The 22,092-nt window shown below is 41.4% G+C and overlaps 1 protein-coding gene across 1 annotated transcript; it reads right to left on the bottom strand.

Moving 5' to 3' along the window:
* Nucleotides 1-674: 674 nt before the first annotated feature.
* Nucleotides 675-3,569, bottom strand: LOC111368902 (probable arabinosyltransferase ARAD1). The gene is made up of 3 exons (XM_022990413.1): nt 3,566-3,569; nt 1,631-1,699; nt 675-1,546 (listed from the first exon to the last, which is right to left on the bottom strand). Exons 1-3 carry the CDS (start codon nt 3,567-3,569, stop codon nt 675-677), a joined length of 945 nt encoding a protein of 314 aa, XP_022846181.1.
* Between the last annotated feature and the right edge of the window lie 18,523 nt (nt 3,570-22,092).

Raw genomic sequence — 22,092 nt, 5'->3', positions numbered from 1 at the left:
TAATGACGCATTAGGGTTTTCGTCCTTTTTTTGTAGAATGACCACTCGCATATTTTTAATTCTTAGATTTTCGACTTTCGAAGAAATGAGCGTAACTTATGCAAACGGTGTCCGTTTTGGGTCCATAAGTACTTTTCGGAAATGTAGCGACCCTTTTGGATTGAAATCACAACTTCATCGTAACGTACGAGGGATTTTGACCATTTTTTGAAGAACGTGCAGCAGCATATTTTGATTGACAGCGTTCGAAGAATTGAGCATAACTTTTGCAGACAGTGTCCGTTATGGGACCATAAGTACTTCTCGGAAATGTAGCGACCATTCCGGGTTTAGCTCACGATTTCATAATGAGGTATTAGGGTTTTCGTCCTTTTTTTGAAGAACGACCACTCGCATGTTTTTAACGCTTGGATTTTCGACCTTCGAAGATATGAGCGCAACTTATGCAAACGGTGTCCGTTTTGGGCCCATAAGTACTTTTCGAAAATGTAGCGTCCTTTTTGGATTGCACTCACAACTTCGTCACGACGTCTGAGGGATTTTGACAATTTTTTGAGGAACGTGCACCTGCATATTTGGATTGACGGTGTTCGAAGAATTGAGCATAACTTTCGTAGACGGTGTCCGTTATGGGACCATAAGTACTTTTCGGAAATGTAGCTACCGTTTTGGGTTTAGCTTACGATTAAGTAATGACGCATTAGGGTTTTCGTCCTTTTTTTGTAGCGTGAAACAGTCTGCCAAATCATATCCACAGCATCACCGGGCTGAGATGGATACTGATACTCAAAGTGTCGACTGATCTTCTTTAGTCTTTCCCACATTTTCGTCCAGTTCTCTTGCTCGATACCTCTCAGGAGATTAAGAAGATAACCCTTTTTCACAGCGTCAGATGAGTGGACAAATACACAGAATTCTGAGTAGTCGAGAACATCTTCAAAGGGTAGCTCAATTTCATCACTGATTATTACAGGAACACAGTGACTAGCGATGGCATCAAAGAGACGATTTGAAGAAGGGGTGTCTCCAGCAATATTCAGGCAGAATTTGGAAGAGGCCATCCCTTTCCCTGCCTGTTTTATCCCATTAGCCTGAACACTTCCAAAGGCAAAGTGAACGTCTTTCTCATCTTTGAGTAGGTAGTATAGTACTTGACGGATGGCTCCACCGTCTTTCCTGTAAATTGCTCCTCGGAAATACATCAACATAGGCCGTTCACTGAATGACGGCGAGTTAGCAATCGGAATCGTTCTCACCATATGCTTGTAAGGTGCAATTACATCCTTTTCAAGGTTTGCTATTTTTCTGGAGTATCTCCCAAAATCTGAAAGCACGAACATGGCGGAACCCAACTTATTTCTTGCAAATAACATGCTATTTGGGTGGTGGGCTACAATCAAATGATCCCTACCACCCAGTTGCTTCCACTCATCCTGACCTTCCAAAAACTGCACCAATTTATCCTGCAGCATTCTATTGGCACTAACCTTTTCATGTCCTTGGAGCTTTGAGTGTCGGTTGTAATCTTTTCCGAAATGGAAGACATCTCAAAACTCACTGCGCCTTATCAGAATCTCTATATTACTCTTCCAGCGAAAACAATCAATCTTTCCTACTAAAATGCGAGGACCTTGAGTTGAGTACTCCCATGGAGGCACTGCTCTTTGTCCAGCGAAGGCTTCAACTGTTGTAATCCCACCTTAAACCATAATTCCTATGATTTAAAAAAATAGATACTTTTCATAATTTTTTTGATCGGAGATTTATGTAATGTATTGCAACGCCTTTTAGGTGTGTTGTAAAGTGGACCCCGTTTTGGGTTTAGCTCACGATTAAGTAATGACGCATTAGGGTTTTCGTCCTTTTTTTGTAGAATGACCACTCGCATATTTTTAATTCTTAGATTTTCGACTTTCGAAGAAATGAGCGTAACTTATGCAAACGGTGTCCGTTTTGGGTCCATAAATACTTTTCGAAAATGTAGCGACCCTTTTGAATTGAAATCACAACTTCGTCGTGACGTACGAGGGATTTTGACCATTTTTTGAAGAACGTGCAGCTGCATATTTGGATTGACAGCGTTCGAAGAATTGAGCATAACTTTTGCAGACGGTGTCCATTTTGGGACCATAAGAACTTTTCGAAAATGTAGGGACCGATTTGGGTTTAGCTCACGATTTCGTACTGACGTATTAGGGTTTTCGTCCTTTTTTTGAAGAACGACCACTCACCTATTTTTAACGCTTGGATTTTCGACCTTCGAAGAAATGAGCGTAACTTATCCAAACAGTGTCCATTTTGAGCCCATAAGTACTTTTCAGAAATGTAGCGACCTTTTGGATTGCACTCACAACTTCTTCGTGACATATGAGCGATTTTGACAATTTTTTGAAGAACGAGCACCTGCATATTTGGATTCATGGCGTTCGAATAATTGAGCATAATTTTTGCAGATGGTGTCCGTTTTGGGAACATAAGAACTTTTCGAAAATGTAGCGACCGATTTGGGTTTAGCTCACGATTTCGTACTGACGTATTAGGGTTTTCGTCCTTTTTTTGAAGAACGACCACTCACATATTTTTAACGCTCGGATTTTCGACCTTCGAAGAAATGAGCGTAACTTATGCAAAAAGTGTCCGTTTTGGGCCCATAAGTACTTTTCGGAAATGTGGCGACCCTTTTTGATTTAACTCACCACTTCGTTGTGATGTATGAGGGATTTTGACCATTTTTTGAAAAACGTGCACCTGCATATTTGGAATGACGGCGTTCGAAGAATTGAGCGTAACTTATGCAAACGGTGTCCGTAATGGGACCATAAGTACTTTTCTGAAATGTAGCGACCGTTTTGGGTTTAGCTCACAATTTTGTAATGACGTATTAGGGTTTTCGTCCTTTTTTTGTAGAACGACCACTCACATATTTTTAATGCTTGGATTTTCGACCTTCGAAGAAATGAGCGTAACTTATGCAAACGGTGTCCGTTTTGGGCCCATAAGTACTTTTCGAAAATGTAGCGACCATTTTGGATTGAATTCACAACTTCGTTGTGAAGTACGAGAAATTTTGGCCATTTTTTGACGAACGAGCACCTGCATATTTTGATTGATGGCGTTCGAAGAATTGAGCATAACTTTTACAGACGGTGTCTGTTTTGGGATCAAAAGAAGTTATCAAAAATTTGGCGACCGTTGTGGGTTTTGCTCACAATTTCGTAATGACGTATTAGGGTTTTCGCCTTTTTTGAAGAACGACCACTAGCTTGTTTTTAACGCTTGGATTTTCGACCTTCGAAGAAATGAGCGTAACTTATGAAACGGTGTCCGTTTTGGGCCCATAAGTACTTTTCGAAAATGTAGCGACCCTTTTGGATTGCACTCACTACTTCATCGTGACGTATGAGGGATTTTGACAATTTTTTGAAGAACGTGCACCTGCATATTTGGATTGACGGTGTTCGAAGAATTGAGCATAACTTTCGTAGACGGTGTCCGTTATGGGACCATAAGTACTTTTCGGAAATGTAGCGACCGTTTTGGGTTTAGCTCACGATTTCGTAATTACGCATTAAGGTTTTTGTCCTTTTTTTGTAGAACGACCACTCGCATATTTTTAATGCTTGGATTTTCGACCTTCGAAGAAATGAGCGTAACTTATGCAAACGGTGTCCGTTTTGGGCCCATAAGTACTTTTCGGAAATGTAGCGACCATTTTGGATTGAAATCACAAGTTTGTCATGACGTACGAGGGATTTTGACCCTTTTTTGAAGAACGTGCAGCTGCATATTTGGATTGATGGCGCTCGAAGAATTGAGCATAACTTTTGCAGACGGTGTCCGTTATGGGACCATAAGTACTTTTCGGAAATGTGATGACCGTTTTGGGTTTAGCTCACGATTTCGTAATGACGTATCAGGGTTTTCGTCCTTTTTTTGAAGAACGACCACTCGCATGTTTTTAACGCTTGGATTTTCGACCTTCGAAGAAATGAGCGTGACTTATGCAAACGGTGTCCGTTTTGGGCCCATAAGTACTTTTCGGAAATATAGCAACCCTTTTGGATTGAAATCACAACTTTGTCGTGATGTAAGAGGGATTTTGACCATTTTTTGAAGAACGTGCAGCTGCATATTTGGATTGATGGCGTTCGAAGAATTGAGAATAACTTTTGCAGACAGTGTCCGTTATGGGACCATAAGTACTTTTCGGAAATGTGACGACCGTTTTGGGTTTAGCTAACGATTTCGTAATGACGTATCAGGGTTTTCGTCCTTTTTTTGAAGAACGACCACTCGCATGTTTTTAACGCTCGGATTTTTGACCTTCGAAGAAATGAGCGTAACTTATGCAAACGGTGTCAGTTTTGGGCCCATAAGTGCTTTTCGAAAATGTAGAGACCCTTTTGGATTGAAATCACAACTTCGTCATAACGTATGGGGGATTTTGACAATTTTTTGAAGAACGTGCACCTGCATATTTGGATTATAGGTGTTCGAAGAATTGAGCATAACTTTCGTAGACAGTGTCCGTTATGGGACCATAAGTACTTCTCGGAAATGTAGCGACCATTCCGGGTTTAGCTCACGATTTCATAATGAGGTATTAGGGTTTTCGTCCTTTTTTTGAAGAACGACCACTCGCATGTTTTTAACGCTTGGATTTTCGAACTTCGAAGAAATGAGCGTAACTTATGCAAACGGTGTCCGTTTTGGGCCCATAAGTACTTTTCAAAAATGTAGCGTCCCTTTTGGATTGCACTCACAACTTCGTCGTGACGTATGAGGGATTTTGACAATTTTTTGAAGAACGTGCACCTGCGTATTTCGATTGACGGTGTTCGAAGAATTTAGCATAACTTTCATAGACGGTGTCCGTTATGGGACGATAAGCACTTTTCGAAAATGTAGCGACCGTTTTGGGTTGCACTCACAACTTCGTCGTAACGTACGAGGTATTTTGACAATTTTTTGAAGAACGTGCAGCTGCATATTTGGATTGACGGCGTTCGAAGAATTGAGCATAACTTTTGCAGACGGTGTCCGTTTGGGGATCAAAAGTAGTTTTCGGAAATGTGGCGACCATTGTGGGTTTAGCTCACAATTTCGTAATGACGTATTAGGGTTTTGGTCCTTTTTTTGAAGAACGACCACTCGCATATTTTTAACGCTTGGATTTTCGACCTTCGAAGAAATTAGCGTAACTTATGCAAACGGTGTCCGTTTTAGGCCAATAAGTACTTTTCGGAAATATAGCGACCCTTTTGGATATAAATCACAACTTCGTCGTGACGTATGAGGGATTTTGACCATTTTTTGAAGAATGTGCAGCTGCATATTTGGATTGACGGCGTTTGAAGAATTAAGCATAACTTTTACAGACGGTGTCCGTTTTGGGATAAAATGTAGTTTTCGAAAATGTGGCGACCGTTGTGGGTTTAGCTCACAATTTCGTAATGAAGTATTCGGGTTTTGGTCCTTTTTTTGAAGAACGACCACTCGCATATTTTTAATGCTTGGATTTTCGACCTTCGAAGAAATGAGCGTAACTTATGCAAACGGTATCAGTTTTGAGCCCATAAGTACTTTTCGGAAATGTAGAGACCCTTTTGTATTGAAATCACAACTTCGTCATGACGTATGAGGGATTTTGACAATTTTTTGAAGAACGTGCACCTGCATATTTGGACTGACGGTGTTCGAAGAATTGAGCATAACTTTCGTAGACGTTGTCCGTTATGGGACCATAAGTACTTTTCGGAAATGTAGCAATCGTTTTGGGTTTAGCTTACGATTTCGTAATGAGGTATTAGAGTTTTCATCCTTTTTTTGAAGAACGACCACTCGCATGTTTTTAACGCTTGGATTTTCGACCTTCGAAGAAATGAGCGTAACTTATGCAAACGGTGTCCGTTTTGGGCCCATAAGTACTTTTCGGAATTGTAGCGACCCTTTTGGATTGCACTCACAACTTCGTCGTGTCGTTTGAGGGATTTTAACAATATTTTGAAGAACGTGCACCTGCATATTTGGATTGACGGAGTTCGAAGAATTCAGCATAACTTTCGTAAACGGTGTCCGTTATGCGACCATAAGTAATTTTCGGAAATGTAGCGACCGTTTTGGGTTTAGCTCACGATTTCGTAATGACATATTAGGGTTTTCGTCCTTTTTTTGAAGAACGACCACTCACATATTTTCAACGCTTGGATTTTCGACCTTCGAAGAAATGAGCGTAACTTATGCAAACGATGTCCGTTTTGGGCCCATAAGTACTTTTCGGAAATATAGCGACCCTTTTAGATTTAAATCACAAATTCGTCGTGGCGTACGAGGGATTTTGACCATTTTTTGAAGAACGTGCAGCTGCATATCTGGATTGACGGCGTTCGAAGAATTGAGCATAACTTTGGCAGACGGTGTCCGTTTTGGGACCATAGGTAGTTTTCGGAAATGTAGCGACCATTGTGGGTTTAGCTCACGATTTCGTAATGACATATTAGGGTTTTCGTCCTTTTTTTGAAGAACGACCACTCGCATGATTTTAACGCTTGGATTTTCGACCTTCGAAGAAATGAGCGTAACTTATGAAAACGGTGTCCGTTTTGGGCCCATGAATACATTTCGAAAATGTGGCGACCCTTTTGGATTGTACTCACAACTTCGTCGTGACGTATGAGGGATTTTGTCAATTTTTTGAAGAACGTGCACCTACATATTTGGATTATAGGTGTTCGAAGAATTGAGCATAACTTTCGTAGACAGTGTCCGTTATGGGACCATAAGTACTTCTCGGAAATGTAGCGACCATTCCGGGTTTAGCTCACGATTTCATAATGACGTATTAGGGTTTTCGTCCTTTTTTTGAAGAACGACCACTCGCATGTTTTTAACGTTTGGATTTTCAACCTTCGAAGAAATGAGCGTAACTTATGCAAACAGTGTCCGTTTTGGGCCCATAAGTACTTTTCAAAAATGTAGCGTCCCTTTTGGATTGCACTCACAACTTCGTCATGACGTATGAGGGATTTTGACAATTTTTTGAAGATCGTGCACCTGCATATTTGGATTGACGGTGTTCGAAGAATTGAGCATAAGTTTTGTAGACGGTGTCCGTTATGGGACCATAAGTACTTTTCGGAAATGTAGCTACCGTTTTGGGTTTAGCTCACGATTAAGTAATGACGCATTAGGGTTTTCGTCCTTTTTTTGTAGAATGACCACTCGCATATTTTTAATTCTTAGATTTTCGACCTTCGAAGAAATGAACGTAACTTATGCAAACGGTGTCCGTTTTGGGTCCATAAGTACTTTTCGGAAATGTAGCGACCCTTTTGGATTGAAATCACAACTTCGTCGTGACGTACGAGGGATTTTGACCATTTTTTGAAGAACGTGCAGCTGCATATTTGGATTGACGGCGTTCGAAGAATTGAGCATAACTTTTGCAGACGGTGTCCGTTTTGGGACCATAAGAACTTTTTGAAAATGTAGCGACCGATTTGGGTTAGCTCACGATTTCATACTGACGTATTAGGGGTTTCGTCCTTTTTTTGAAGAACGACCACTCGCATATTTTTAACGCTTGGATTTTCGACCTTCGAAGAAATGAGCGTAACTTTTGCAAACAGTGTCCGTTTTGGGCCCATAAGTACCTTTCGAAAATGTAGCGACCCTTTTGGATTGCACTCACAACTTCTTCGTGACGTACGAGGGATTTTGACCATTTTTTGAAGAACGTGCAGATGCATATTTTGATTGACGGCGTTCGAAGAATTGAGCATAACTTTTGCAGACGGTGTCCATTTTGGGAACATAAGAACTTTTCGAAAATGTAGCGACCGATTTGGGATTAGCTCACGATTTCCTACTGACGTATTAGGGTTGTCGTCCTTTTTTTGAGGAACGACCACTCACATATTTTTAACGCTTGGATTTTCGACCTTCGAAGAAATGAGCGTAACTTATACAAAAAGTGTCCGTTTTGGGCCCATAAGTACTTTTCGGAAATGTAGTGACCCTTCTGGATTGAACTTACCACTTCGTTGTGATGTATGAGGGATTTTTACCATTTTTTAAAAATGTGCACCTGCATATTTGGATTGACGGCGTTTGAAGAATTGAGCGTAACTTATGCAAACGGTGTCCGTAATGGGACCATAAGTACTTTTCTGAAATGTAGCGACCGTTTTGGGTTGAACTCACGAATTCATCGTGACGTACGAGGTATTTCGACAATTTTTCAAAAGATTGAGCACTTGCATACTTGGAACGCTTGGAGAGTCGGCGTACGAAGAATTGAGCGTAACTTTTGCACCCGGTGTCCGTTTTGGGACCATAAGTACTTTTCGAAAATGTGGCGACCCTTTTGGATTGAATTCACAACTTCGTCGTGACGTACGAGGGATTTTGACCATTTTTTGAAGAACGAGCACCTGCATATTTTGATTGATGGCGTTCGAAGAATTGAGCATAACTTTCGTAGACGGTGTCCGTTATGGGACCATAAGTACTTTTCGGAAATGTAGCGACCGTTTTGGATTGAACTCACAACTTCGTCGTGACGTACGAGGGATTTTGACCATTTTTTGAAGAACGAGCACCTGCATATTTTGATTGATGGCGTTCGAAGAATTGAGCATAACTTTCGTAGACGGTGTCCGTTATGGGACCATAAGTACTTTTCGGAAATGTAGCGACCGTTTTGGATTGAACTCACAACTTCGTCGTGACGTACGAGGGATTTTGACCATTTTTTGAAGAACGAGCACCTGCATATTTTGATTGATGGCGTTCGAAGAATTGAGCATAACTTTCGTAGACGGTGTCCGTTATGGGACCATAAGTACTTTTCGGAAATGTAGCGACCGTTTTGGATTGAACTCACAACTTCGTCGTGACGTACGAGGGATTTTGACCATTTTTTGAAGAACGAGCACCTGCATATTTTGATTGATGGCGTTCGAAGAATTGAGCATAACTTTCGTAGACGGTGTCCGTTATGGGACCATAAGTACTTTTCGGAAATGTAGCGACCGTTTTGGATTGAACTCACAACTTCGTCGTGACGTACGAGGGATTTTGACCATTTTTTGAAGAACGAGCACCTGCATATTTTGATTGATGGCGTTCGAAGAATTGAGCATAACTTTCGTAGACGGTGTCCGTTATGGGACCATAAGTACTTTTCGGAAATGTAGCGACCGTTTTGGATTGAACTCACAACTTCGTCGTGACGTACGAGGGATTTTGACCATTTTTTGAAGAACGAGCACCTGCATATTTTGATTGATGGCGTTCGAAGAATTGAGCATAACTTTCGTAGACGGTGTCCGTTATGGGACCATAAGTACTTTTCGGAAATGTAGCGACCGTTTTGGATTGAACTCACAACTTCGTCGTGACGTACGAGGGATTTTGACCATTTTTTGAAGAACGAGCACCTGCATATTTTGATTGATGGCGTTCGAAGAATTGAGCATAACTTTCGTAGACGGTGTCCGTTATGGGACCATAAGTACTTTTCGGAAATGTAGCGACCGTTTTGGATTGAACTCACAACTTCGTCGTGACGTACGAGGGATTTTGACCATTTTTTGAAGAACGAGCACCTGCATATTTTGATTGATGGCGTTCGAAGAATTGAGCATAACTTTCGTAGACGGTGTCCGTTATGGGACCATAAGTACTTTTCGGAAATGTAGCGACCGTTTTGGGTTTAGCTCACGATTTCGTAATTACGCGTTAGGGTTTTTGTCCTCTTTTTTGTAGAATGACCACTCGCATATTTTTAATGCTTGGATTTTCGACCTTCGAAGAAATGAGCGTAACTTATGCAAACGGTGTCCGTTTTGGGCCCATAAGTACTTTTCGGAAATGTAGCGACCCTTTTGGATTGAAATCACAACTTTGTCGTGACGTACGAGGGATTTTGACCATTTTTTGAAGAACGTGCAGCTGCATATTTGGATTGATGGCATTCGAAGAATTGAGCATAACTTTTGCAGACGGTGTCCGTTATGGGACCATAAGTACTTTTCGGAAATGTGACGAACGTTTTGGGTTTAGCTCATGATTTCGTAATGACGTATCAGGGTTTTCGTCCTTTTTTTGAAGAACGACCACTCGCATGTTTTTAACGCTTGGATTTTTGACCTTCGAAGAAATGGGCGTAACTTATGCAAACGGTGTCCGTTTTGGGCCCATAAGTACTTTTCGAAAATGTAGCGACCCTTTTGGATTGCACTCACAACTTCGTCGTGACGTATGAGGGATTTTGACAATTTTTTGAAGAACGTGCACTTGCATATTTCGATTGACGGTGTTCGAAGAATTGAGCATAACTTTCGTAGACGGTGTCCGTTATGGGACCATAAGTACTTTTCGAAAATGTAGCAACCGTTTTGGGTTTAGCTCGCGATTTCGTAATAACGCGTAAGGGCTTTCGTCCTTTTTAGTAGAGTGACCACTCGCATATTTTTAATGCTTAGATTTTCGACCTTCGAAGAAATGAGCGTAACTTATGCAAACGGTGTCTGTTTTGGGCCCATAAGTACTTTTCGAAAATGTAGAGACCCTTTTGGATTGCACTCTCAACTTCGTCGTGACGTACGAGGGATTTTGACCATTTTTTGAAGAACGTGCAGCTACATATTTGGATTGACGGCGTTCGAAGAATTGAGCATCACTTTTGCAGACGGTGTCCGTTTTGGAATCAAAAGTAGTTTTCGAAAATGTGGCGACCGTTGTGGGTTTAGCTCACAATTTCATAATGACGTATTAGGGTTTTCGTCCTTTTTTTGAAGAATAACCACTCGCATGTTTTTAACGCTTGGATTTTCGGCCTTCGAAGAAATGAGCGTAACTTATGCAAACGGTGTCCGTTTTGGGCCCATAGGTACTTTTCAGAAATGTAGCGACCCTTTTGGATTGCACTCACAACTTCATCGTGACGTATGAGGGATTTTGACAATTTTTTGAAGAACGTGCACCTGCATATTTGGATTGACGGTGTTCGAAGAATTGAGCATAACTTTCGTGGACGGTGTCCGTTATGGGACCATAAGTAGTTTTCGAAAATGTAGCGACCGTTGTGGGTTTAGCTCACGATTTCCTAATGACGTATTAGGGTTTTCATCCTTTTCTTGAAGAACGACCACTTGAATATTTTTAGCGCTTGGATTTTCGACCTTCGAAGAAATGAGCGTAACTTATGCAAACGGTGTCCGTTTTGGGCCCATAAGTACTTTTCGGAAATGTAGCGACCCTTTTGGATTGAACTCACCACTTCGTCGTGACGTACAAAGGATTTTGACCATTTTTTGAAGAACGTGCAGCTGCATATTTGGATTGACGGCGTTCGAAGAATTGAGCATATCTTTTGCAGACGGTGTCCGTTTTGGGACCATAAGTAGTTTTCGGAAATGTAGCGACCGTTGTGGGTTTAGCTCACGATTTCGTAATGACGTATTAGGGATTTCGTCCTTTTTTTGAAAAATGACCACTCGCATATTTTTAACGCTTCGAAGAAATGAGCGTAACTTATTCAAACGGTGTCCGTTTTAGGCCCATAAGTACTTTTCGGAAATGTAGCGACCCTTTTGGATTGTACTCACAACTTTGTTGTGACGTATGAGGGATTTTGACCATTTTTTGAAGAACGTGCACCTGCATATTTGGATTGACGGTGTTCGAAGAATTGAGCATAACTTTTGCACAACAAATGACAAAATTGCCCTTGGCACGATTTTGCTTTATTAGTTTTCTGACCAGCACTTCTTCAAACTGACATAATTAATACGAAAATTAATTATTCGGAGGCCCAAACGAAGGAGTTTGGCTAAAATCCCGTGATCCCGTGTCTGTACTCCGAGTCCAATTTCGCGGGCCATTTCCAATCAACCTACCAAATTTCGGCCCATTCCGACACCGTATCGAAAAATGGAAAAATTGCCCATGGTGCGATTTTACTTCGTTAATTTTCTGTCCAACACTTCTTCAACTTGACATAATTAATAAGGAAATTAATTATTCGGAGGCCCAAACGAAGGAATTTAGCTAAAATCCCGTGATCCCGATTTTGTGCCCCGAGTCCAACTTCGTGGGCCGTATCCAATCAACATGCCAAATTTCGGCCCATTCCGACACCGTCACGACAAATGACAAAATTGCCTCTAGTGCTATTTTTCTTTGTTAATTTTCTGTCCAGCACTTCTTCAACCAGACATAATTAATAAGAAAATTAATTATTCAGAGGCCGAAATGAATGAATTTGTCTAAAATCCCATGATCCCGAGTCTGTGCCCCGAGTCCAATTTTGCGGGCCGTTTTCAATCAACCTTCCAAATTTTGGCCCATTCCGGCACCGTCGCAAAAAATGACAAAATTGCCCAGGGTGTGGTTTTTCTTTCTTAATTTTTTGTCCAGCACTTCTTCAACCTGACATAATTTACGGAAATTAATTATTTGAAGTCCCAAACGAAGGAGTTTGGCTAAAATTCTGTAATCTCGGGTCTGTACTCCGAGACCAATTTCGTGGGCCGTTTCCAATCAACTTGCCAAATTTCGGTCCATTCTGATACTGTTGCGAAAAATGACAAAATTGCCCCTGGTTCGGTTTTGCTTTTTTAATTTTCTGTCCGACACATCTTCAACTTGACATAATTAATAAGGAATTTAATTATTTGGAGGTCGAAACGAAGGAATTTGCCTAAAATCCCGTGATTTCGGGTCTGTGCCCCGAGTCGAATTTCGCGGGCCGTTTCCAATCAACCTTCCAAATTTCGGCCCATTCTGACATCGTCGCGACAAATGACAAAATTGCCCCTGGTGCAGTTTTGCTTTGTTAATTTTTTGTCCAACACCTCTTCAACCTGACGTAATTAATAAGGAAATTAATTATTCGGAGGCCTAAACGAAGGAATTTGGCTAAAATCCCGTGATCCCGGGTCTGAGCCCCGAGTCCAATTTCGCGGGCCGTTTCCAATCAACCTGCCAAATTTCGGCTCATTTTGACACTGTCGTGACAAATGAAAAAATTTCCCTCTGTGCGATTTTTCTTTGTCAATTTTTTGTCCAGCACTTCTTCAACCTAACATAATTAATACGGAAATTAAGTATTTGGAGGCCAAAACGAAGCAGTTTGGACAAAATTAGTGATCCCGGGTCCAATTTCTCGGGCCGTTCCGATCAGCCTGCCAAATTTTGGCCCACTCCGATACCATCCCGAAAAATGACAAAATTGCTCTTGGTGCGGTTTTGCTTTGTTAATTTTCTGTCCCACACTTCTTCAACCCGACATAATTAATAAGGAAATTAATTATTTAGAGGCCCAAACGAAGGAATTTGGCTAAAATCCCGTTATTTCGTGTCTGTGCCCCGAGTCCAATTTCGAGGGCCATTTCCAATCAACCTACCAAATTTCGGCACATTCCGACACCATCGTGACTAATAATAAAATTGCCCCTGGTGCGATTTTTCTTTGTTAATTTTCTGTCTAGCACTTCTTCAACCTAACATAATTAATAAGGAAATTAATTATTTGGAGGCCCAAACGAAGGAATTTGGCTAAAATCCCGTGATCCCGGGTCTGTGCCTCGAGTCCAATTTTGCGGGCCATTTCCAATCAACCTTCCATTTCGGCCCATTCTGACACCGCCGCGACAAATGACAAAATTGACCGTTGTGCGGTTTTTTCTTTGTCAATTTTATGTCCAGCAATTTTTCGAACTGACATAGTTAATAAGAAAATTAATTATTCGGAGGCCCAAATGAAGGAATTCGGCTAAAATCCCATGATCTCGAATCTGTGCCCCGAGTCTAATTTCGTGGGCCGTTTCCAATCAACCTACCAAATTTTGGCCCATTCGGACACCATCGCGACCAATGACGAAGTTGTCCCTGATGCGGTTTTTCTTTGTTAATTTTCTGTCGAACACTTCTTCAACCTGACATAATTAGTGAGGAAATTAATTATTCGGAGGCCAAAACGAAGGAATTTGGCTAAAACCCTGTGATCTCGAGTCTTTGCCCCGAGTCCAATTTTACGGGCCATTTCCTATCAACTTGCCAAATTTCGGCCCATTCCGACACCATCACGACAAATGACAAAATTGCCCCTAGTGCGATTTTGCTTTGTTAACTTTCTAGTCCAGCACTTCTTCAACCTGATATAATTAATAAGAAAATTAATTATTCGAAGGCCCAAATAAAGGAGTTTGGCTAAAATCCCGTGATCCCGGGTTTGTACTCCGAGTCCAATTTCACGGGCCGTTTCCAATCAACATGCCAAATTTCGACCCATACCGACACCATCGCGATAAATGACAAAATTGCCCCAGGTGCTGTTTTTCTTCGTTAATTTTTTGTCCAGCACTTCTTTAACCTGACATAATTAAAAAGGAAATTAATTATTCGGATGCCTAAACGAAGGAATTTGTCTAAAATCCCATGATCCCGGGTCATTGTCTCGAGTCCAATTTCACCGGTCGTTTCCAATCAACCTGCCAAATTTCAGACCATTTCGGCACCGTCACGACAAATGACAAAATTGCCCCTGGTGCGGTTTTTCTTTCTTAATTTTTTGTCCAGCACTTCTTCAACCTATCTTAATTAATAAGGAAATTAATTGTTCGGAGGCCAAAACGAAGGAATTTGGCTAAAATCCAGTGATCCCGAGTCTGTGCCCCGAGTTTAATTTCGTGGTTCGTTTCCAATCAACCTGCCAAATTTTCGCCTATTCCGACACCATCATGACAAATGACAAAATTGCCCCTGGTGCAGTTTTTCTTTCTTAATTTTTTGTCCAGCACTTCTTCAACCTGACATAATTAATACGAAATTAATTATTCGGAGGCCCAAACGAAGGAGTTTGGCTCAAATTCCGTGATCCTGGGTCTGTACTCCTAGTCCAATTTCGCGGGCCGTTTCAAATCAACTTGCCAAATTTTGTCCCATTCCGACACCGTCGCGAAAAAAGACAAAATTGCCCCTGCTGCGGTTTTGATTTGTTAATTTTCTGTCCTACACATCTTCAACCTGACATAATTAATAAGGAAATTAATTATTCGGAGGCCGAAACGAAGGAATTTGCCTAAAATCCCGTGACCCCGGGTCTGTACCTCGAGTCCGATTTCGCAGGCCATTTCCAATCAACCTTCAAAATTTCGACCCATTCGGACACCGTTGCGACAAATGGCAAAATTGCCCTAGGTGCGGTTTTGCTTTGTTAATTTTATATCCAACACTTCTTCAACCTGACATAATTTGTAAAGAAATTAGTTATTTGGAGGCCCAAACGAAAGAATTTGGCTAAAATCCCATGATCCCTGGTGTGTACCCCCAACTCAAATTTCACGGGCCGTTTCCAATCAACTTACCAAATTTCGGCCCATTACGACATCGTCATGACAAATTACAAAATTGCCCTGGTGCAGTTTTTCTTTCTTAATTTTTTGTCCAGCACTTCTTCAACTTGACATAATTAATACGAAAATTAAGTATTCGGAGGCCTAAATGAAGGAGTTTGGCTAAAATCCCGTGATCCCAGGTCTATGACCTGGGTCCAATTTCTCGGGCCGATTCCAATCAACCGGCCAAATTTTGGCCCACTCCGACACCGTCCCGAAAAATTACAAAATTGTCCCTTGTGCGATTTTGCTTTGTTAATTTTCTATCCAGCACTTCTTCAACTTGACATAATTAGTAAGGAAATTAATTATTCGGAGGCCCGAATGAAGGAATTTGTCTAAAATCCTGTGATCCCAGGGCTGTGCCCCGAGTCCAATTTCGCGGGCCGTTTCCAATCAACCTGCCAAATTTTGGCCCATTACGACATCATCACGACAAATGACAAAATTGCCTTTGGTGCGGTTTTTCTTTCTTTATTTTTTGACCAGCACTTCTTCAATCTGACATAATTAATTCTAAAATTAATTATTCGGAGGCCGAAACGAAGGAGTTTGGCTAAATTTCCGTGATCCCGGGTCTGTACTCCGAGTCCAATTTCGCGGGCCGTTTCTAATCAACTTGCCAAATTTCGACCCATTCCGACACCGTCGAGCAAAATGAAAAAATTGTCCCTGGTTCGATTTTGCTTTGTTAATTTTTTATCCAACACATCTTCAACCTGACAAAATTAATAAGAAAATTAATTACTCGGAAGTCGAAATGAAGGAATTCGCCTAAAATCCCGTGATCCCGGGTTTGTGCCCCGAGTCCAATTTCGCGGGCCGTTTCCGATCAACCTACCAAATTTTGGGCCATTCCGACACCGTCATGACAAATGACAAAATTACCCATGGTGGGGTTTTTCTTTCATTATTTTTTGTCTAGTACTTCTTCAACTTGACATAATTAATTCGGAAATTAATTATTCGGAGGCCTAAACGAAGGAGTTTGGCTAAAATTCCGTGATCTCGGGCCTGTACTCCGAGTCCAATTTCAAGGGACATTTCCAATCAACCTGCCAAATTTCGACCCATTCCGACACCGTCACGAAAAATAACAAAATTGCCCCTGGTTCGGTTTTGCTTTGTAAATTTTTTGTCCAACACATCTTCAACCTGACCTAATTAATAAGGAAATTAATTATTTGGAGCCCCAAACGAAGGAATTTGCCTAAAATCCCGTGATCCGAGTCTGTGCCCCGAGCCCAATTTCGTAGGCCGTTTCCAATCAACCTTCAAAATTTCGGCCCATTTTGACACCGTCGCAACAAATGGCAAAATTGGGGCTTGTGCGGTTTTTCTTTGTCTATTTTTTGTCCTGCACTTTTTCACCCTGACAAAATTAATACGAAAATTAAGTATTTGGAGGCCTTAACGATTGAGTTTGGCTAAAATCCCGTGATCCCGGGTCTATGACCCAAATCAAATTTCTCTGGCCGTTTCCAATCAACCTGCCAAATTTTGGACCACTCCGACACTGTCCCAAAAAATGAAAAAATTGCCCATGGTGCGATTTTGCTTTGTTAATTTTCTGTCCAGCACTTCTTCAACCTGACATAATTAACAAGCAAATTAATTATTCGGAGGCCCAAACGAAGGAATTTGGCTAAAATATCGTGATCCCGAGTCTATGTCCCGAGTCCAATTTCGCGGACCGTTTCTAATCAGCCTGCCAAATTTCGGTCCATTCCGACACCGTCACGACGAATGACAACATTACCCCTGGTGCAATTTTTCATTCTTAATTTTTTGTCCAGCACTTCTTCAACCTGGCATAATTAATATAAAAATTAATTATTCTGAGGCCCAAACAAAGGAGTTTGGCTTAAATTCCGTGATCCTGGGTCTGTACTCCAAGTCCAAATTCGCAAGCCGTTTCCAATCAACCTGCCAAGTTTCGGTCCATTCTGACACCGTCGCGAAAAATGACAAAATTGCCCCTAGTTTGGTTTTGCTTTGTTAATTTTCTGTCGAACACATCGTCAACCTGACATAATTAATAAGGAAATTAATTATTCAGAGGCCCAAACGAAGGAATTTGCCTAAAATCCCGGGATCCCGGGTCTGTGCCCCGAGTCCAATTTGGCGGGCCGTTTCCAATCAACCTTCCGAATTTTGGCCCATTCCGACACCGTCGCGACAAATGAGAAAATTGCCCCTTGTGCAGTTTTTCTTTGTCGATTTTTTGTCCAGCACTTCTTTAACCTGACATAATTAATACGAAAATTAAGTATTCGGAGACCTAAAAGAAGGAGTTTGGCTAAAATCCCGTGATCCCGGGTCTATGAACCGAGTCCAATTTCTAGGGCTGTTTCCAATCAACCAGCCAAATTTTGGCCCACTTCGACACCGTCTCAAAAAATGACAAAATTGCCCCTGGTGCGATTCTGTTTTGTTAATTTTCAGTCCAGCACTTCTTCAACCTGACTTAATTAATAAGAAAATTAATTATTCGGAGGCCCAAAGGAAGGAATTTGGTTAAAATCCCGTGATCCCAGGTCTGTACCCCGAGTCCAATTTCGCGGGCCGTTTCCAATCAACTTGCCAAATTTTGGCTCATTTTGACACCGTCGCGACAAATGACAAAATTGCCCCTTGTGCGGTTTTTCTTTGTCAATTTTCTGTCCAACATTTCTTCAACCTGACATAATTAATACGGAAATTAAGCATTCGGAGGCCTAAACAAAGGAGTTTGGATAAATCTAGTGATCCAGGTCTATGACCTGGGTCCAATTTCTCGGGCCGTTTCCAATCAACCTGCCAAATTTTGGCCCACTCCGATACTGTCCCGAAAAATGACAAAATTACCCCTGGTACGATTTTGCTTTGTTAATTTTCTGTCCAACACTTCTTCAACCCGACATAATTAATAAGGAAATTAATTATTTAGAGGCCCAAATGAAGGAATTTAGCTAAAATCCCGTGATCCCAGGTTAGTGCTCGAGTCCAATTTCACGGGCCGTTTCCAATCAACCTGCCAAATTTCGGCCCATTCCGACACCATCGTGACTAATGACAAAATTGCCCCTGGTGCGATTTTTCTTTGTCAATTTTCTGTCCAGCACTTCTTCAACCTGACATAATTAATACGAAAATTAAGTATTCGGAGGCCTAAATGAAGGAGTTTGGATAAAATCTAGTGATCCAGGTCTATGACCTGGGTCCAATTTCTCGGGCCGTTTCCAATCAACCTGCCAAATTTTGGCCCACTCCGATACTGTCCCGAAAAATGACAAAATTACCCCTAGTGCGGTTTTGCTTTGTTAATTTTCTGTCCAACACTTCTTCAACCCGACATAATTAATAAGGAAATTAATTATTTAGAGGCCCAAATGAAGGAATTTAGCTAAAATCCCATGATCCCAGGTTAGTGCCCGAGTCCAATTTCGCGGGCCGTTTCCAATCAACCTGCCAAATTTCGGCCCATTCCAACACCATCGTGACTAATGACAAAATTGCCCCTGTTGCGATTTTTCTTTGTTAATTTTCTATCCAGCACTTCTTCAACCTAACATAATTAATAAGGAAATTAATTATTTCGAGGCCCAAATGAAGGGATTTGGCTAAAATCCCATAATCCGGGGTCTGTGCCCCGAGTCCAATTTCGCAGGCTGTTCCCAATCAACCTTCCAAATTTCGGCCCATTCTGACACCGCCGCGACAAATGACAAAATTACCCCTTGCACGATTTTTCTTTGTCAATTTTCTGTCCAGCAATTCTTTAAACTGACATAGTTAATAAGCAAATTAATTATTTGGAGGCCCAAACGAAGGAATTCGACTAAAATCCCGTCATCCCCGGTCTGTGCCCCGAGTCCAATTTCGCGAACTGTTTCTGATCAACCTTTAAAATTTCGACCCATTCCGACACCATCACGACAAATGACGAAATTCCCCCAGGTGCGGTTTTGCTTTGTTAATTTTCTGTCCAACACTTCTTCAACCCGACATAATTAATAAGGAAATTAATTATTTAGAAGCCCAAATGAAGGAATTTGGCTAAAATCCCATGATCCCGGGTCTGTGCCCTGAGTCCAATTTCGTGGGCCATTTCCAATCAACCTGCCAAATTTTGGCCCATTCCGACACCATCTCGTCTAATGACAAAATTGCCCCTGGCGCGATTTTTCTTTGTTAATTTTCTGTCCAGCACTTCTTCAACCTAACATAATTAATACAGAAATTAATTATTCGGAGGCCCAAACGAAGGGATTTGGCTAAAATCTCGTGATCTCTGGTCTGTGCCCCAAGTCCAATTTCGCAGGCCATTTCCAATCAACCTTCCAAATTTCAGCCCATTCTGACACCGCCGCGACAAATGACAAAATTGCCCCTTGTGCGGTTTTCTTTGTCAATTTTCTGTCCAACAATTCTTAAAACTGACATAGTTAATAAGGAAATTAATTATTCGGAGGCCCAAATGAAGGAATTCGGCTAAAATCCGGTGATCCTGGATCTGTGCCCCGAGTCTAATTTCATGGGACGTTTCCAATCAACTTGCCAAATTTTGGCCCATTCGGACACCATCGCGACAAATGACGAAATTGCCCCTGATGCGGTTTTTCTTTGTTAATTTTCTGTCCAGCACTTCTTCAGCCTGACATAATTATTAAGAAAATTAATTATTCGGAGGCCTAAATGAAGGAATTTGGCTAAAACCCTATGATCCCGGGTCTTTGCCCCGAGTCCAATTTCATGGGCCATTTCCTATCAGCTTGCCAAATTTCGGCCCATTCGGACACTGTTACGACAAATGACAAAATTGCCCCTAGTGCGATTTTACTTTGTTAATTTTCCATCCAGCACTTCTTCAACCTGATATAATTAATACAAAAATTAATTATTCGGAGGCCCAAGTGATGGAGTTTGGCTAAAATTCCGTGATCCCAGGTCTGTACTCTGAGCCCAATTTCGAGGGCCGTTTCCGATCAACATTCCAAATTTTGGCCCATTCTGACACCATCGCGATAAATGACAAAATTGCCCCTGGTGCTATTTTTCTTTGTTAATTTTCTGTCCAGCACTTCTTCAACCTGACATAATTAAAAAGGAAATTAATTATTCGGAGGCTTAAACGAAGGAATTTGGTTAAAATCCCACGATCCCGGTTCTGTGCCCCGAGTCCAATTTCGCGGGTCGTTTCCAATCGACCTGCCAAATTTCGGACCATTTCGACACCGTCACGACAAATGGCAAAATTGTCCCTGGTGCGGTTTTTCTTTCTTAATTTTTTGTCCAGCACTTCTTCAACCTAACATAATTAATAAGGAAATTAATTGTTCGGAGGCCTAAACGAAGGAATTTGGCTAAAATCCAGTGATCCCGGGTTTGTGCCCCGAGTTTAATTTCGTTATTCGTTTCCAATCAACCTGCCAAATTTTCGCCTATTCTGACTCCATCATGACAAATGACAAAATTGCCCTTGGTGCGGTTTTTATTTCTTGATTTTTTGTCCAGCACTTCTTCAACCTGACATAATTAATACGGAAATTAATTATTCGAATGCCCAAACGAAGGATTTTGACTCAAATTTCGGGATCCCGGGTTTGTACTCCAAGTCCAATTTCGCAGGCCGTTTCCAATCAACTTGCCAAATTTCGACCCATTCCGACACCATCGTGAAAAATGACAAAATTGCCCCTGGTTCAATTTTGCTTTGTTAATTTTCTGTCCAACACATCTTCAACCTGACATAATTAATAAGGAAATTAATTATTCGGAGGCCGAAACGAAGGAATTTGCCTAAAATCCTGTGATCCCGGGTCTGCGCCCCGAGTCCAATTTCGCGGGCCGTTTCCAATCAAACTTTAAAATTTCGACCCATTTCTACACCGTCGTGACAAATGGCAAAATTGCCCCAGGTGCGGTTTTGCTTTGTTGATTTTCTGGCCAACACTTCTTCAACCCGACATAATTAATAAGGAAATTAATTATTTAGAGGCCCAAACGAAGGAATTTGGCTAAAATCCAGTGATCCCGGGTCTGTGCCCTGAGTCCAATTTCGTGGGCCGTTTCCAATCAACCTGCCAAATTTCGGCCCATTCCGACACCATCGCGATTAATGACAAAATTGCCCTTGGTGCGATTTTTCTTTGTTAATTTTCTGTCCAGCACTTCTTCAACCTAACATAATTAATAAGGGAATTAGTTATTCGGAGGCCCAAACGAAGGGATTTGGCTAAAATCCCAGGATCCTGGGTCTTTGCCCCAAGTCCAATTTTGCGGGTCGTTTCCAATCAACCTTCCAAATTTCGGACGATTCTGACACTGCCACGACAAATGACAAAATTGCCCCTTGTGCGGTTTTTCTTTGTCAATTTTCTGTCCAACAATTCTTCAAACTGACATAGTTAATAAGGAAATTAATTATTCGAAGGCCCAAACAAATGAATTCGGCCAAAATCCCGTGATCCTGGATCTGTGCCCCGAGTCTAATTTCGCGGAACGTTTCCAATCAACCTGCTAAATTTTGGCCCATTCGGACACCATCACGACAAACGACGAAATTGCCCCTGATGCGATTTTTCTTTGTTAATTTTTTGTCCAGCACTTCTTCAACCTGACATAATTAATAAGGAAATTAATTATTCGGAGGCCTAAATGATGGAATTTGGTTAAAACCCCGTAATCCCGGGTCTTTGCCCCGAGT

The sequence above is a fragment of the Olea europaea genome, chromosome 19 (assembly GCF_002742605.1).
Source record: "Olea europaea var. sylvestris chromosome 19, O_europaea_v1, whole genome shotgun sequence".
NCBI lineage: Eukaryota > Viridiplantae > Streptophyta > Magnoliopsida > Lamiales > Oleaceae > Olea > Olea europaea.
Note: the sequence above shows the minus strand (reverse complement) of the source record. Positions and strands in the feature narration are given on the sequence as shown.